Source organism: Durio zibethinus, chromosome 27, assembly GCF_047325235.1.
Source record: "Durio zibethinus cultivar Kanyao isolate XHJ-2024 chromosome 27, ASM4732523v1, whole genome shotgun sequence".
NCBI classification, from domain to species: domain Eukaryota; kingdom Viridiplantae; phylum Streptophyta; class Magnoliopsida; order Malvales; family Malvaceae; genus Durio; species Durio zibethinus.
In genome coordinates this window covers 5745242-5762277 of record NC_143188.1, presented here as the reverse complement: position 1 = coordinate 5762277, position 17036 = coordinate 5745242, and the positions used below count along the sequence as shown (strand labels likewise).

Below are 17036 nucleotides of genomic sequence, written 5' to 3'. Positions count from 1 at the left end.
AACCTAATGAGGGTATCCACATGGTACTTCAATTTGTTTTTTCTTTTTATTTTTTTAAATTACATAAATTTTGTAATAAAAATTAATAAAATAATGGTAAAATAATTTGTGTCCGATGGATTTTGATCCAATAAGGGGCAACTTTTTTGTTTTCATATTTTCATTTATTTTTTATTAGATAAAATTTGTAAGAAAAAAATGTCAATGGAGGTGTCCACTCCCATTTGTTTATTTCCCTTCTTATTTTTTTATGTTTTTTTAAATTAGATCAATTTTACAATAAAATGAATTGATTGATAGAGATGACAAAAAAAAAATGAATATCCACTCGATTTGATATAAGTGTTTTTTTTTAAAAAACTATTATCGAGTCAAGCTGAATCAGTTTTCTATAAAAAGTAGGAATAGATCAAAGTAAATTTCAGGTGTTTTGCCTCAAGCCACCCTATTATATATATGTGTGTATGTATATATATATATATATTATCTATTTAATTTTATTTATATATATGTATTATATTAATAAACTTATGATTTTATACTTTAATTTAAGATTTAATATTTTTAATTCAATTTGAATGTTAACATGACACCTCAATAATTTTTCTTTTTTTTGTTAATTTTTTTGTTTTCCTTTGTATTTTTTTTAATTTTTTTAATTAATAAAATTATAATTTAAGACCTTAGTTTAAAAATTAATATTTTAAACACAATTATCGTGTTTACATAGTACCCCAATGAATTTTCTTTTTCTTTTTTTCCCTTTTTTCATTTTTCATTATTGTTCCTTTTTTCAATTTTCTTTTGTTTTTATGCTTTTTTTAAATTATTTTTTGTTAAAAATTGAAACCAATACCTCATTTGGCTTTTTTCTCTTTTGTTGATTAAGTAAATTTTGTAACAAAAAGTACCGACTAATTGATACTCCAAAATAATTCATATTCAATGAGTTTTTATCCATTCCAATATGATAGGAAGCAATTTTTTTTAAAATCGACATTGAGTTTGGACAGATCGAATTTTTTATAAGATACAAGAATGGAACGGAAGCTTATTTAAGATAATTTGTCCTAATTCATTTTAGGGTATATATAAAGTATATATTTTATTATTAATTTAATTTTATATTTATATATATGCATTATATTAATAAAGTTATTATTTAATACTTTAATTTAAGAAATTAATATTTTTATAGGATATCTATGTGATATTCTTTATGAGCTTTTTTTTTTTTTGTTAATTAAGTTCTTTTTTACTTTTTATGATATCTTTTGTTTTAGATTTTTTTATTAGATATATTTTATGAGAATAAGAAGTCAATTTAGATATCCATATGTCTCCTTACTTGTTTTTTTTATCTTTTATTTTAAAAATTTTTTTAATTAGATAATAGTTTTAAGAATAATGAATAAAAATGACAAAAAAAAAAAAAAACCATGACAATGCTAAGATATTTATGACTAAATAGAATGCTTTAAAATGTTTAATTAACTTTAAATTTTTAGGGAGAAGCACTTCTAATAGCATGCCATATACATAATAGAACCAAAATGCTTAATAAAACACCAATTCTACTAAATGTAGAAGAAAACCCTAAAACATTTAATGAAACTATGATGTCAAGAGATGTTACTTTTTAGATAAAGGCTATTAATGATGAAATGAACCTAATTATGTCTAACAATCCATGGGTCTTGGTAGATTTACCTCCAGGTTCTAAACCTATAAGGTGTAAATGGGTATTTAGAAGGAAATATAAAATATATGGTTTTATACAAAGTTTAAAAGCAAGATTAGTTGTAAAAAGTTTTAAACAAAAAGAAGGCATAGATTATTTTGATATATATGCTCCAATAGCTTGAATAACATCCATTAGAGCTCTTATAGCTTTGGCCTCCATTTATAAATTACACATGTATCAAATGGATGTTAAGACAACTTTTTTAAATGGTAACTTAAAGGAAAAAGTATACATGGAACAAACGGAAGGTTTTATTCTTCCAAGTAATGAAAATAAAGTTTGTAACTTAATTAAGTCATTTTATGGGCTAAAGTAAGTTCCTAAATAATGGCATTAATAGTTTGATTCAATCATATTGGCTAATGGTTTTAAATATAATGGAACGGATAAGTGCATTTACTTAAAGTTTACTAAAGAATATGGAGTTATAATATGTTTTTATGTGGATGATATGCTAAGTTTTAGTACTAATATAATTGGCATAAAAGAAACCAAAAGGCATCTATCTTTTGATTTTAAAACGAAATATTTAAATGAAATTGATATCATTTTGGGAATTAAAGTTAAGAAACATAATAAAGGTTTTGTACTTAATCAAAGTAATTATTTTGAGAAACTGTTTAATAAGTTTAAGTATCTTACTATAAAAGAAGTTAATACTTCATATGATACAAGTATAAAGTTAATAAAAATCAAGGTCATGTAATTGTATAACTTGAATATGCCAATGCTATTGGAAGTATTATGTATGCTATGCATTGTACTAGGCCAGATATTGCTTTTACTATTTGCAAGTTATCAAGATATACAAGTAAGCCTAGTATAAGTCATTGAAAAGTCAAAAGAAAAGTTCTTGGTTTTCTTAGAAGAACTAAAGATTTTAGCTCATTTTATTCAGAATATCCAGCAATTTTGGAAGGAGATTCGAATGCAAGTTGGATCATTAATATAAGTGAGAATAAATCCACTTCAAGTTGGATGTTTACTCTTGAAGGTGATGCAATTAGATAGGCATCCAAGAAACAAACTTGCATTTTACATGTAACTATGAAATTTGAATTTATAACTTTAGCTGTAATAAACAAGGAAGCACAATGGTTAAGAAATTTATTAACACATATAGATTGTAGCCACAACTAATGACAACCATATCTTTATATTGTGACAATGAAGCTACTATGTTTAAAGCTTAAAATGAAATTTATAATGAAAAATCTAGACATATTAGTCTAAGACACGACTATATTAAAGAATTGATAAAAAAAATGAGGTAATTACTATATTATATGTTAAATCTACTAATAATTTAGCATATGCTCTTACCAAGATGTTACCTAAAAATTTGGTAAGAAGCACCACAAGTGGAATAAGTTTAAAATTCCTTTCAAACATTAATAATGGGCAACTAATTTTGAATTAGTAATCTCTAATTATAAAGTTTAATGGGTAACAATAAATTATTAGTATGTGTCTGTAAACACTATCAATCCATTCTAAATATTTGAAATACTAGTGTGAATCATTGTGTAATGAAGAGTGAGATTAAACTCTTAATAAAGTCTATAATTAAATGTCTAAAGCAATGAAAATATAAATAAAAAACTCCACTTATACAAACACTGAAGTTGTGCTGCTTCAACAAGAAAATTAGAAACCATCTTGTAAATGTTTATAAGATAAAAATAAGTACATGTCCATATTAGTAATAAAATTGATAATAAAACCTTTGACAGGAAATTAAATAAATATTATTTGTTATATATATATATATATATAATTTTAACATTAGAAGTTGAGGTTTAATATGTAAATACCATCAATTTTGTTAAAATTTAAAGATATAAATGTTAAATAAAGGTTTAAATCAAGAAATACATTATTGTATTCATAATGTTTATTTGTGTAAAATGTTAAAAGTTAAATACCAACATTTCAAACTAACGGGGATTATTTGTTGTTTAGAATATGGTGAATTTCATATTGAATAAAAAGATAATCTAAATATAGTTTAAAAGAGACTACTTATGTGTTTTATATAATTAAACTAAGTGTTGGAGTGCACCAAGTGCTTGTTAGAAAATTTTCTAGTGGGTCAAAAAAATTTAAAAGTAAAAAATTAAGCACTTAGGTTTATTTGGTAAATCAATTTATTTTTTTAATATTTTACTTACTAATTTTTAAAATATTAATAAATTAATAAATATTTATGTATTTTGAATGAACTTATATGAATAGAAATAATTGTTTTATAATAAAATAAAATGTTATAATTGTTTAATAATTATTAAAATAATTATAGCTATTTGAATATAAAAATATTATTGTATTAATTGTCATAACTATTTGAATAAAAATTTATAACTGTTTGTTTATTCAAATATTTCTACATAATCAATTTTGCTAATTTTAATTTGAAGAATTTAAAATGTTGTTGTATTCTACAAATATAATTGTCTTTATTCATCCCAATTTAATTCTTGATGAACGATTATAGCATTCAGTACAAAACTTTTGGAAATCATACAAATATTAAAATATAATTAAACCCCAATCCTAGTCGGATATTTTAGACCCCCAAAAATTAGGCTATAATGACAGACAACGGCTCATAATTATATGGTGCTATGATGGTGCATTCTAATAGCCTGCTTTTACACTTCCTGGCATGTTACACATTTGTGGGTGTTAGAACTACATGGGACCATGACACAAAAACCTTTCTATTTTCTCTATTTTTTTCCCGATTGGGTTATGATTATTTTTCCTCAGCATTTCACAAAATTAATGGACTAGCAGATACCAGCCCGGAATATGTACTCTGCAAGCTGTTGTTGTTGCCATTTTTTTTTTTTTCAGTTATGGAGGTGTTTGATCACTAAAAAGTTGGAAGATCATTTATTAATCGGGAAATAAGTGAAAAGATTATAATTTATATGCTTTTAGCATTGTGCAAAAATTCGGAAAAAAAAAAAAGAAAATCTACTAGAATTGATCTGAACTAGCTCTAATGCTTCCCATAACACAAATTGACCCTTTCAAATTTATAAGGAACAGAAAAAGAATTCTTTTTCCGTTGCTTAGCTTATATTTGGAAAACCTTACACCAAATCATCACCTTGGCATTTACATTTTGCTTCGTCCAATATTTTCAATCGAGCGTCCATTCATCTCTTTCGTGCTCATTGATAACTTTTCTCTAAGAGTGTGTTTAGATGGGAAATTTCAATGAGGAATTTCATTTATAGAGAGATTGCAAAAGTGCTAAAATGAAATTACTTTATTTGGTAAAATAAAAATTAGAATTATAAAAATTTTTGGAATTTAAATGAAAATTTTTGGAGAGTTCAAATTTTCTCTTCAATTCTTTGGTTTTATAGTCAACATTCATTATATTTCTTTTTTAATATATAACTTTTATTTTTGTCAATTTTAACTATAAAACTCATTATAAAATTTATCTTTTAATCTCTTTTATATTGTTAGTACATTTTAACAAAACTAATGATACCCATATTGTATATTTTTTTTAGTATTTTGCTTTTTCTCTCTCTAGTATCATTATTTATCTATTATAATTATTTTTTATCCTATCAAATTTCAACATTTAAATTTATTTTATAAAAAATAAGTATTCGAGCAATACAATTACAAATTTTGTTATTTTGTATTGTTACATTTTAAAATGCTAATATTTCAAAATTGTTTAAAATTTTAAAAATTTTCATTTGAACGCATCATAGGGATGACATTATTCCATCTGATATCGCTTCACTCGATTTTTTTTTGTATTCAAAAGATTGTCATATATATATATATATATGTATATATATATGTATGTATAATAGTCACGTTTCGTTGCAAATTAATTATTATCAAAGTTCTACATGCAAAAAAGACAAACATGTATAATTATAATGATTTTGTATTAAAATTATTTTTAAAATCAATATAAAAATATTCAAACAAATATCTTAAATAAATATAAAATTAAATTAAATTATAAAAATTTAAATTAACCTATCAAATAAATATACATAACTAATAATTATATAAAAAAAGAAAATACAAATGTAACTTTAAATTCATAACTTTAAATTACAATACCTAAAGTACCTCTTTTCCCATAATTATTTTCCAAGTGCACGTCATTGTATCAAGTCATGTAGACAACTTACATTCAATGTTTAGATGTTTAGATATATATTTGTTATACTAATTAGGGACTGCCATAGTTTGAATTTTAATATAACTCAACATTATAAAATGCAAAATGGAAAACAAATCCCTAAAGAGATTGGATATTTCAATATCGAAGTATCCGAACATTTAATTAATTGGAAAAAAAGTAAAAACATTTGATTAAATAATTAGTTTATAATCGATTTTCTGATCAAAGAGTAAATTTGAATTATCTTTTTCAAATAAAAAAATATTTCGGTGTTTGAATTATTAGAGTAAAAGTTTGTAGATAAAATGATAGTTTCTATTATTGGTTTTTTTTTTTTTTTTTGAATTTTTAATCTACCATTAAACTTTCTACTTTTAATGCATAAATTTCTTAAAATTTACAATCTGTGAACACTAACTTTAATGTCATGTCAATTAAACCTTTATTACATTTTAATTGTTATATATTATATGTCAATCATAAATAAGTATTACAATTTTAATAAATGTACTGACAAATTTGAAAATAGTTAGATAATGAAGCTACATAGTAGAATTTAAACTTAAAATTTTAAGATTTTAAAATATCCTCCTTGCCACTAAATCAAGATTTAAATAACTATTATATCCCAAATTTCACTATTAAAAAAGACGAAATATTTTAATAAGGCAAGTTGAGCATGGAGACAAAATAATAATAATAATTGAAAGCTAAAGTAGTAAGTGAATTGGAACCTTTCATTAAGTGATGATCTGTCAAAATTTTATTTATTTTATTTAGTTGTTTGAATTAAAGATGATTAGGTTTAACAACCTTCCAAAACCCTATTTTTATATTACTTAATTCATAGTTGGATAAATTGAGATTAGACAATTTCTATGCATTTGTTTGTCTTTTAGGAGTGTTAACTCTGATAATAATCCAGATCATCATACTTGAATATATGATGTGAGATTTGGAAGTGTGAACTCTATGATAATATTCCATAGCAAATTAAACTTTTTAAGTCAATGACACTCGTTCTTCTTTAAGAAAATGGCACAAAATGAAAGACTTTGTTCATCATGTCTTTTGAAATATTATTTATAGTAATATTGTTATGTTAAATGTGGTTGTTGACAATTAATGTTGTGAAATTTTACTTAATATAATAACATTAGACAATGTTGAGAATGCTAGGACGCATGATAGTAAAATCTCAAAATGAAAACCTTATTAAAATATAATAATATTAAAACTTTTTTAGTAATATAATCGAAAATATCTCAAATTTTATCTTAATCTTTTTTTTTTTGTTTGAAGGATCTTAATGACATATTATCTCGCATTTGTTTGATGTATTAAGAATTTTATTTTTAAAATATTTTCTCACAAAAATGGATGGTAAAGAAACAAAACTCTTTTCTTTACCAACTGAATTAACTAAATTGTCTTTAATGTTAATAATTAATAATTAACTACTTTAATTATTTTTTGGAAAAATCTAAGATTAAGTAATTGTTTGAAGCATGATAATCATAGAAAAATAATCACATGGCTGCTAAGGGCTAAATCAAAGTATACATCCACCAAAAGAAGTTGAACCTAGGAAGTTTACATATAAAATATGACATAAACATCATGTATAAAATACATTTTGCATTTTTTTTTTTATATTTTGCAAGTTGTACAGTATTGAAAAAAAATAAATGTAATGGTATTTCTTTAATTAAAAAAAAATTCCATGAGTAGTCCAATGACCATGGACCCTTGGAGGTGGGACCAGGTCCTTTAATTATTTACTAATAAAGAGAAAAAGATGTGAAAAGCTTAAAAGAAAAAAAAAGGAAAAAAAGAATGGTTTGAAATTGTTAAAGAACACTGTCAGTAGGTGTCATGAGCAAGTATTTAAAACCTTGTTTTATCGTCTCCAAGTCTTGCTCAAAGTCAAGAAAACCAGAGAAACCTGTTTTCACAGTTTTATCATCCTCACTTAAAAACCTTTGCCTCCAAAAAAAAAAAGTTCTTGTTTCCAAATAAAAGAATCTTTGTTTTTGGTTTGTGGTAGCTTAAGTGGAGTGCTAGCTATTATGGGGTACTGTCCAAGTTCAAAGATGTTCAATAAAGCGGTGGTGAAGTTCTGTGCAAAGCCAAAAACAAAGGCTCAAGGCTTGGTGGAAGATAGCAAAGACAAGAAGAAGATCCAAGGAACAGTAGTTTTGATGAAAAAAAATGTGTTGGACATGAATGATCTCAAAGCTTCTTTACTTGATCGAGTTCATGAGCTCCTTGGCAAGGGTGTTTCTTTGCAGCTTATCAGTGCTGTTCATACCGACCCTGGTTAGTTTCTTTCTTTCTTTTTCATCTGTATACAGAGAAAGAGTGTGCAGTCATGGTTGGTGGTTAACCTGAGGAACTTTTTATAAAGAAAAATTGAAAAGATATAACTGGTTTTCAATTTTCTTGTTTGGCTCCTTTGTTTTCTTCCATTTGAGCTCAATTTGGTAAAATTTGAGCACAATTTAACTAACCATCCCTGTAATTATCTTGTTCTTTTTTCTTACAATGTTTCTCTAATCTTTTGCTTGATAGATGCAAGAATTGAGAACCTATAATAATTAACAAATCCTTTGGCAAATTCATGTTCTTCAAGCAATGTCACAATGTCCACTCAGTCGTTGTTACGTTGCTTATTTAAATCTTGCAAGTAAGGGAAAGAATGTTAGATATGATGAGTTTGTGACTGAAATTGTAACTTATGTGTGTTCAGCCAATGGGTTGAAAGGGAAGCTTGGAAAGCCAGCATATTTGGAGAAGTGGATCAAAACAATCACTCCATTTACAGCAGGAGAAACTTTGTTTTCTGTTACATTTGACTGGGATGAATCCATGGGTGTTCCTGGGGCGTTCATAATAAAAAACCATCATCACAGCCAGTTCTACCTCAGGACAGTCACCCTGGAAGATATTCCTGGCCATGGCCGGCTACATTTTGTTTGCAATTCCTGGGTCTATCCAGCACATCGATACAAGTATGATCGTATCTTCTTCTCCAACAAGGTAACTTCATTTTCAAGTTTAACATAAGAAATGGGGCAAAACTTAAAATCTTTTATCATAATCTTGTTTCGTCCACTTGTTCAATGAATAGTCTAAAGCTAAAAGATTGTTGCTTGATGTTCACGCAATGAAGATAGCAATTTTTTTGAACGGCTGTTATCATATCTGCCCAACAAGTAACCGGTGCTTTTGCTTCCGGTCATGATTGTTACCTTTAACACATTCATTTTGTTTGATTGTTTAAGATTTGGGGTGACATAACAATAGATGCACTAATACACAACTTTGATATATTTGGTTTAGACCTACCTTCCATGTCAAACACCTGAACCATTACGCAAGTATAGGGATGAAGAACTGGTAAATCTCAGAGGAAATGGGAAAGGAAAGCTCAAAGAATGGGACAGAGTGTATGATTATGATTACTACAATGACTTGGGAATGCCAGAAAAGGGTCCAACATTTGCACGTCCAGTTCTTGGCGGATCGCAGGAGTTTCCGTATCCCAGAAGAGGGAGAACAGGTCGGAAATCAAACAAAAAAGGTCAGAACCCTCACTCAGCTAATTTTTTTAAAACTTACCAGCCGGTTTGAGTTGGTGATTTAGCTGCTGCTGACTATTGATGACTGATGTATCCTATTCCTAGCATAAGCAGCATGAATCTAATCTAATCTAATATTTTTCCATTCTACCAGATCCCAATACAGAGAGCAGACTATTTCTTCTAAGCTTAAACATTTATGTTCCACAAGATGAACGGTTTAACCTGGTGAAGTTTTCAGATTTTCTCGCCTATGCTTTGAAATCTCTGTTTCAGATATTGATACCTGAGATTGGAGCAATATGTGACAAAAAAGAGTTTGACTCCTTTCAAGATGTACTTGATCTCTATGAAGGTGGTTTAAAACTACCAAATGATGCCACTATTAAGAAGATAAGGGATTGCCTACCCTGGGAGATGATCAGGGAACTTGTTCGTAATGACGGTGAGAGATTGATGAAATTCCCAATGCCCGCTGTGATTGAAGGTATATAGAAAAATTTTCCCACTACATTTCTTGCCTGCACTTTAGAAAACAAGTTGGGGTCTGCTACATGAATTTGTGTTACTTAAATATATTCAATATGTCACATGCATAATATGAGTGCTTCCTTGTGCGGTTACTTACAGTGGATAGGTCCGCTTGGAGAACGGATGAAGAGTTTGCACGAGAAACTCTAGCTGGAGTTAACCCAGTTATCATCAGTCAGCTCCAAGTAAAATAACATTCCTGTTAACGAACTCATATTAATGTTCTTCTACTTCTTCATCTCAAAAAATAGTTGTGGTCTCCTGCTTAAATAATTAACCATAACATGTCTGTAGGAATTTCCCCCAGCCAGCAAGCTTGATCCTAAAGCATATGGGAACCAGAAAAGTACCATTACGAAGGAACATATTGAGCCAAATATGAATGGACTCACCGTGGAAGAGGTACGATTCAAGCTTCATCTGTTTTGCGAGTGTTATCAGATTGCAGCAATATCACATTACCAGTTTGTACCGTTTCTTTCTAGATTACTAATAGGTTTTCTGTTGTTTGCTTTAATCATATTCAATTCAGGCTCTAAAAAGCAACAAACTGTTTATATTGAATCATCATGATGCATTGATGCCATACCTGCGGAGAATAAATTCCACTAGCACAAAGACTTATGCCACAAGAACTCTATTCTTATTGCAAGAAGATGGCACACTGAAGCCATTGGCAATTGAGTTAAGCTTGCTGCATCCGCAAGGAGACAAACATGGTGCTGTCAGCAAAGTATTCATCCCAGCAGAGGACGGCATTGAAGGTTCAGTCTGGCAGTTGGCCAAGGCTTATGCTGCGGTGAATGATTCGGGCTACCATCAACTCATTAGTCATTGGTATGATGCTGAAATGCCAATGCTCCATTTAGTAAAAGTTAGGAAGTTGTCCATGATTTACAATGATTCTGCCATGTTTGCAGGTTAAAGACCCATGCTGTAATTGAGCCAGTTATAATCGCAAGTAATAGACAATTGAGTGTGGTTCACCCCATATATAAGCTTCTGCATCCTCACTTCCGCGACACAATGAACATAAATGCGTTGGCCCGTCAGACCCTCATCAATGCTGGCGGGGTGCTTGAGTTGACAGTCTTTCCGGGTAAATATGCATTGGAAATGTCGGCTTCTATTTACAAGACTTGGGTTTTCATTGACCAGGCTCTCCCTGTTGATCTAATTAAGAGGTAAGCCACAGAATTTTTTATAGAAGTTTCTGTATTTGGTCTTTACCAAAATGAATTTTTAAGCAACCACCTTTCAACCCTTCATTCCAGAGGAATGGCTGTTCCCGACTCAAGCTGCCCTAATGGCCTCAAACTTCTGATAGAGGATTATCCTTATGCCGTCGATGGGTTAGAGATCTGGTCAGCCATTGAAACTTGGGTCACTGAGTATTGCTCTTTTTACTACCATTCAGATGTAGTAGTAAAAGAAGACACTGAAATCCAATCATGGTGGACAGAGATCCGAAATGAGGGCCATGGTGATTTGAAAGATGAACCATGGTGGCCTGAGATGAAGACACGAGCTGAGCTTATTCAAGCATGCACAATTATCATATGGGTGGCTTCTGCTTTCCATGCAGCTGTCAATTTCGGACAATACCCTTATGCTGGCTACCTCCCTAACCGGCCAACAGTTAGCCGTCGCTTCTTGCCAGAACCAGGCACCGATGAATACGCTGAGCTTGAGAAGGACCCTGACATGGCCTTCCTGAAAACAATCACAGCACAGTTTCAAACTCTTCTTGGTGTATCCCTTATAGAGGTTTTATCCCGGCATTCAACCGATGAAATATACCTTGGGCAGCGAGATGCTTTTGAGTGGACTTCAGATGCTGAACCTTTAGCTGCATTTGAAAGATTCAGAGAGAAGCTGGTAGAAATCGAAAAAAGAATTATGGACAGAAACATTGACACTAGACTGAAGAACAGAAATGGACCAGTCAAGATGCCATACATGTTACTGTATCCTAACACCTCAGATAACTCTAGAGAAGGTGGACTTACTGGCAAGGGAATACCAAATAGTATTTCAATCTAAATCTTAAATTCAAATTCCTCGAGGAAGTACATAGGCAGCATTTTTAATTTGTTAATCTAGAGGCTACCAACTAGATTTTGCATTTTCCCTTTCTTTTTCGTTTCTCGACATTTTACTAAAGACGAGTTGTGCATATTCTTAGCTATCTTCTCAAAATAATTTGCTAAGTGACAATGGCATGGAAAGGTGTTAAGTTCATACCTTGGTTTTTGAATTAAGAATGGGAAAAACAAATAATTTTACTTATTAGAATTAGTTTCACCCAATTTCTAAAATATTATCTGTCTTGATCCAAAAGTCTTAAAGTTTTGTTTCACAAAAAACGCTTTACAAGTTGGGGTTTAAATCTTTACATATATATCATTTTATATCTACACATTCTTCTAATGTGGGATTAGGGGATCACCATCTCCTTACCTTTAAAGCTTGACATCTCTGTCAAGTCGAGTCCAATTACAAGACCAAGATCATATGAGATGTTGGGACTCTATAAGTGTCTCTTAACCGTATAACATTTAGTGATTCTTATGATGTAGCACTTAGTTCTCGCTATTTAGTGATTGCTCTAATACCATTTGTGGAGACATGCACCCAACTTGAGGTTATTGTCCGCTTTGACTCAAAAGTCTTCTAATTTTATCTCACAAAAAGTGTCTCACAGATTTAGGTTTAGATCTTTACATATATCATACCATATCCATACATTCTTCCATTGTGGAATTGAATACATCACACTCATCGAAACTATCTATTAGTTGCATGGTGAGTGGATGGAAACAGTGAATGCCTTATCTGCTCTTGCCCCGTCATGCCCTTGCCCTACCCCCTTCAGATGTAAAATTTTTTCTCTCCCGCCTCTGCCTTCGCCTCTGTGAATGTGTCAATATCCATATTTGTCAAGCTCACATTAATTTATTTTTAATAAAAATTACTTTAATTAAATTATCAATATCTAATTAAGTATATAATATGTTTATCTTAATTTTAATAACTACTCCTATAAAATTTTAAATAGAAGAATAATACATTTCAATTTATACAATATCCTTTAATTGCTATAATTTTAATGCAATAAACTTCAAATAACAAGTAAAACAAAATTACAATCTTAACATAATAAGTTTTGGTTTCTCAAATTTAACCTAAATATTTAAACATTATTAGATAAAAATCCCTAATATATAAAAAATATATATAAGGTATTTAAAAATAAAATTATAGTATTAACAAAAACTAAACAAAGGATGATGTTAGACTTATCAATTTAAAATATGACATTGATATGATACAAAAATCATATGAAAGTGACACAAATTAAAGTTTTAGAAAAATCATATACATTTAACAAAAATAAAAAAAATTTGTGTTAACATGAATTATAACACACAATACTTATATAAAACACAATACAAATATATTAAATAATCAATATTTTATATAATGCTATTACATAAATTACCAAATCTAAATAATATGTGGAATGGAAAATCAAGACAATCACACACCAAAATCATCTACCCCAACTAAGAAATGAAAAAAAAAAAAAAAAAAACCCATCATCTCCAATTAAAAAAATCTCCCTAAGCAAGGTGGGGCAATGAGAAACCGTTAGATGTATTAGGTTTTGCTATTCTTGTTTAAAACTTCTTCTGTCCTTACCATTAGATTTTCTAAAATCTATATAAATGCATTTAAAGGACGTTTGGTTCTTAGATTCTTAGATTCTGAGTGGAAAAGTAATTTGGGGGAAAGTATTATTAAAAGAGAATGTGTGATTCTTGAATTTTGTTAACTTAAGAAATGTAAAATTTTTGTATTTTGGTTTATAGGAATTTAAGATTACCTAATAAAGTTTTTTACTATATTATCCTTTGATAATATGTGATTAACATATGACATTCATAATACAGACGTGTGAATAACACGTGACATGTAAATAGTACGTTATCTTCATTGAAATTAAAAAATCTAAAAATAAAATTTTGTATATTTTCAATAAATATAATCTTACAATTCTAATTATTATCTTAACATTGATTGTCTCTGAGTAGGAAAAACATGTAGATTGACCTTCACAATAAGGTTGACATGGGGGTTGAAAAAGGGAAGCTTCTGGAACAAATTTTATGTGTAATAATGCTAAGTAAATATATTTTAGATTTTATATGTAATAATATTATTAAAGTATTTTATTTTTTATTTTTTTAATATTTTCAATAAAGACTGTGTTTTTTTATTTTAGAAAAGTCATTTTTTCAACAAAAACTATGTTTTTATCTTAAAAATATCATCTTTATTGAATTCTAAAAAATATTTTTTTTTTCATGTGTTCAACAAAGACTATGCTTTTATTTTAGAAACACCCTCTTTATTAAATTTTGAAAATATATTTTTCATGTTTTCAACAAAAACTATGTTTTCTATTTTAGAAACGTTATTTTTATCGAATTCTGAATTTTTTTTATATTTTCAACAAAGATTGCGTTTTTATCTTAAAAACATTATTTTTTTCAACAAAAACTAAGTTTTCTATCTTAGAAACCTCATCTTTATTAAATTCTGAAAAATATTTTTTTATGTTTACAACAAAGATTATATTTTTATCTTTCAAAATTGTTATCTTTTCAACAAAGACTATATTTTTTATCTTAAAAATGTTGTATTTGTTAAATTCTAAAAATATTTTTTTTATATTTTAACAAAAATCATGTTGTTTATCTTAGAAAAGTTGTCTTTGTTAAATTATGAAAAATAATTTTTTTTTCATTTTTTCAACAAAGATTGTGTTTTTAATCATAACTTTTGTGAAGATTTCAATAGCACTATGTAAAAAATGTGATCTTTGTTTAAAATTTATTAAGAAAAAAATTATTTTCATTATAGTTTATAAATGATTACTACATTTTTAAGGTAAATAATGTTGTTTATATAATTTGAAAAGGCAATTAAGTTAGGGCAAATGGGGAAACATTTTACTTTCCCTCCAAAATCTTAAAAAATCATAGGGAAATAAGAGTTTTTGATTCTCCCTACTTTCCCACTCCTTGACATTGTTGGGAATCTTAAAAAACCTAATAATCATATTCTCATGAACTAAACCAAGTAATCATATTACAAAAAATAAGATTCCAAAAGAGAAAATTATTTTCCCTCAAACCAAATGCCCACTTAAGTATTACATAAATAACTAAATATAAATAATATAACTACAGTGGAAGGTTGAGATAATCACACACCAAAATTGTCCTACCCTACCTAAGCAACAAAAAAAAAAAAAACTTATCTCCAATTAAAAAAAATCTCCCCATACAGGGTGGGGTAGTGAGGAACCTGTTAAACGTATCAGGTTTTACTATCTATATCTAAAACTTCCTCTGTCCTTGCCATCAAATTTTCTAAAACCTATATAAATGCAATTAAAGTAATCCTCCATTAAGATTACTCTAATGTTTCTATGATTATTCGATTAGAAGGTGACATGTGGTCAAAATATTGTCAATTCTCTCATAAGTGGTCAAAATTACTATAATATTTTTCTTTCCATTATTATGAAAAAGCCTCTCCTACCATAAATGGCCAAAATTACTATAACATTTCTTCTATATAATTATGAAAATACTTTTCTTACCATAGTTGATCAAAATTACTATAATATCCCTTATTCTACAATTACAAAAATTCCTTCTTACCATAATTAGCTAAAATTACTATAATACCCATCCTACCATAATTTGGTGGTAATTTGGTGGTGCCTCATTATATAGCATTCAGTGATGATGAGATCTTAAAGAAGAAAAATGAAGCACCAAGGCTTTACATATTAATGTCAAATGCAAAAGCCATACCATAGCCAAAGTCCTCATTGACAATGGTTCTACAATTAATGTTATGCTTATGATGACATTGGCCAGGTTACCCAATAATATATCCTATATGAAAAGTAACCATATGATTGTCAAAGCTTTTAATTATAATAGACAAGAAGTTTTGAGAGATATTAAAATGCACTTGCAAATTGGACCCTTCACTTTCAATATGAAGTTTCAAGTGATGGATATCTCTCTATCATATAGCTGCATGTTGGGAAGGCTATGGATCTATATGATAGGTGGTGTTCCTTTTTCACTACGTTAGAAGCTTAACTTCAATGTTGAAGGTAAGCTTGTTATTGTATCTAGGGAGGAAGATTTATTAGAAGCCAACATATTAATGCACTTTATGTGCATAAAGCGGAAGAAGCTTTATAGTGCTCTTATAGGTTATATGAACTTATCAATTTTGCCTATGTAGGTGAAAGATCTAAACTATGCCTGTTATGTTCATTCGCTACCACAAAGATTGTGATCAATCAAGTCATTAAAATGGGTTGGTATCTTAGGGTTAGACTTGGCAAGAAACTACAATGAATAAGAAAGCCTCTAATGATAAAAGACAATAGTGAAAGGTTTTGTTTGGGGTATAAAGAGAAGAATGGAAAAAGAAAAAGATTTTAGAAAAGAAAAAGGAAAGGATGATTGTAAGTTTGAGAGTCCAAAATCAACCAAAGCTTTAGTGGAAGAACTTCAGTTTAGCATGGAAGAACCTTTTTGTTGAATTGTCTATCTAAGTAATAGGTAAAGAAAATGAAAAATTTCAGGGAAAAAAGTATTAGTTTGCCTGTGTCCTTTGAGCCATAAATTAAAAATTGGAGTGTTATAGAGATGCCTACTATTTTTAAGACTGAATCAATGTAATTGTAATCCTTAATTGCTTATGCGCAAAAGTGTTGGAGATGTCTTTTATGTATGGCCATTTGTTTTATATTATGTCAATAAAAGATTAAAAAGATGCATTTTTCATTAATTTTTTTGTCATTTTCCATTTCACACTTTCAAGTCAATATATTTTGCAAAAATTTTCAATTTTATCCATTTTCAGGTTCCTAAATTAATATAAAGATAATCATGATAATAATTAGGAGTTTAATTTT

General features: G+C 28.4%; 1 protein-coding gene across 1 annotated transcript; it reads left to right on the top strand.

Annotated features, from left to right (window-relative positions):
- Nucleotides 1-7712: 7712 nt before the first annotated feature.
- LOC111280136 (putative linoleate 9S-lipoxygenase 5) lies at nt 7713-12313 on the top strand. The gene is made up of 9 exons (XM_022867314.2): nt 7713-8231; nt 8662-8951; nt 9255-9495; nt 9648-9980; nt 10124-10209; nt 10319-10426; nt 10557-10861; nt 10945-11208; nt 11299-12313. The coding sequence occupies exons 1-9, from the start codon at nt 7982-7984 to the stop codon at nt 12065-12067; spliced, it is 2646 nt and encodes an 881-aa protein (XP_022723049.2). The 5' UTR covers nt 7713-7981; the 3' UTR covers nt 12068-12313.
- The last annotated feature ends 4723 nt before the right edge of the window (nt 12314-17036 follow it).

Bases quoted from the DNA above. Each gene is read 5' to 3' on its own strand.
- LOC111280136 (XM_022867314.2), top strand. From the start codon at position 7,982: ATGGGGTACTGTCCAAGTTCAAAGATGTTCAATAAAGCGGTGGTGAAG. The intron at 8,232-8,661 runs GTTAGTTTCTTT...ATGTGTGTTCAG, and splicing joins TGCTGTTCATACCGACCCTG to CCAATGGGTTGAAAGGGAAG. The intron at 10,427-10,556 runs GTACGATTCAAG...TATTCAATTCAG, and splicing joins ATGGACTCACCGTGGAAGAG to GCTCTAAAAAGCAACAAACT.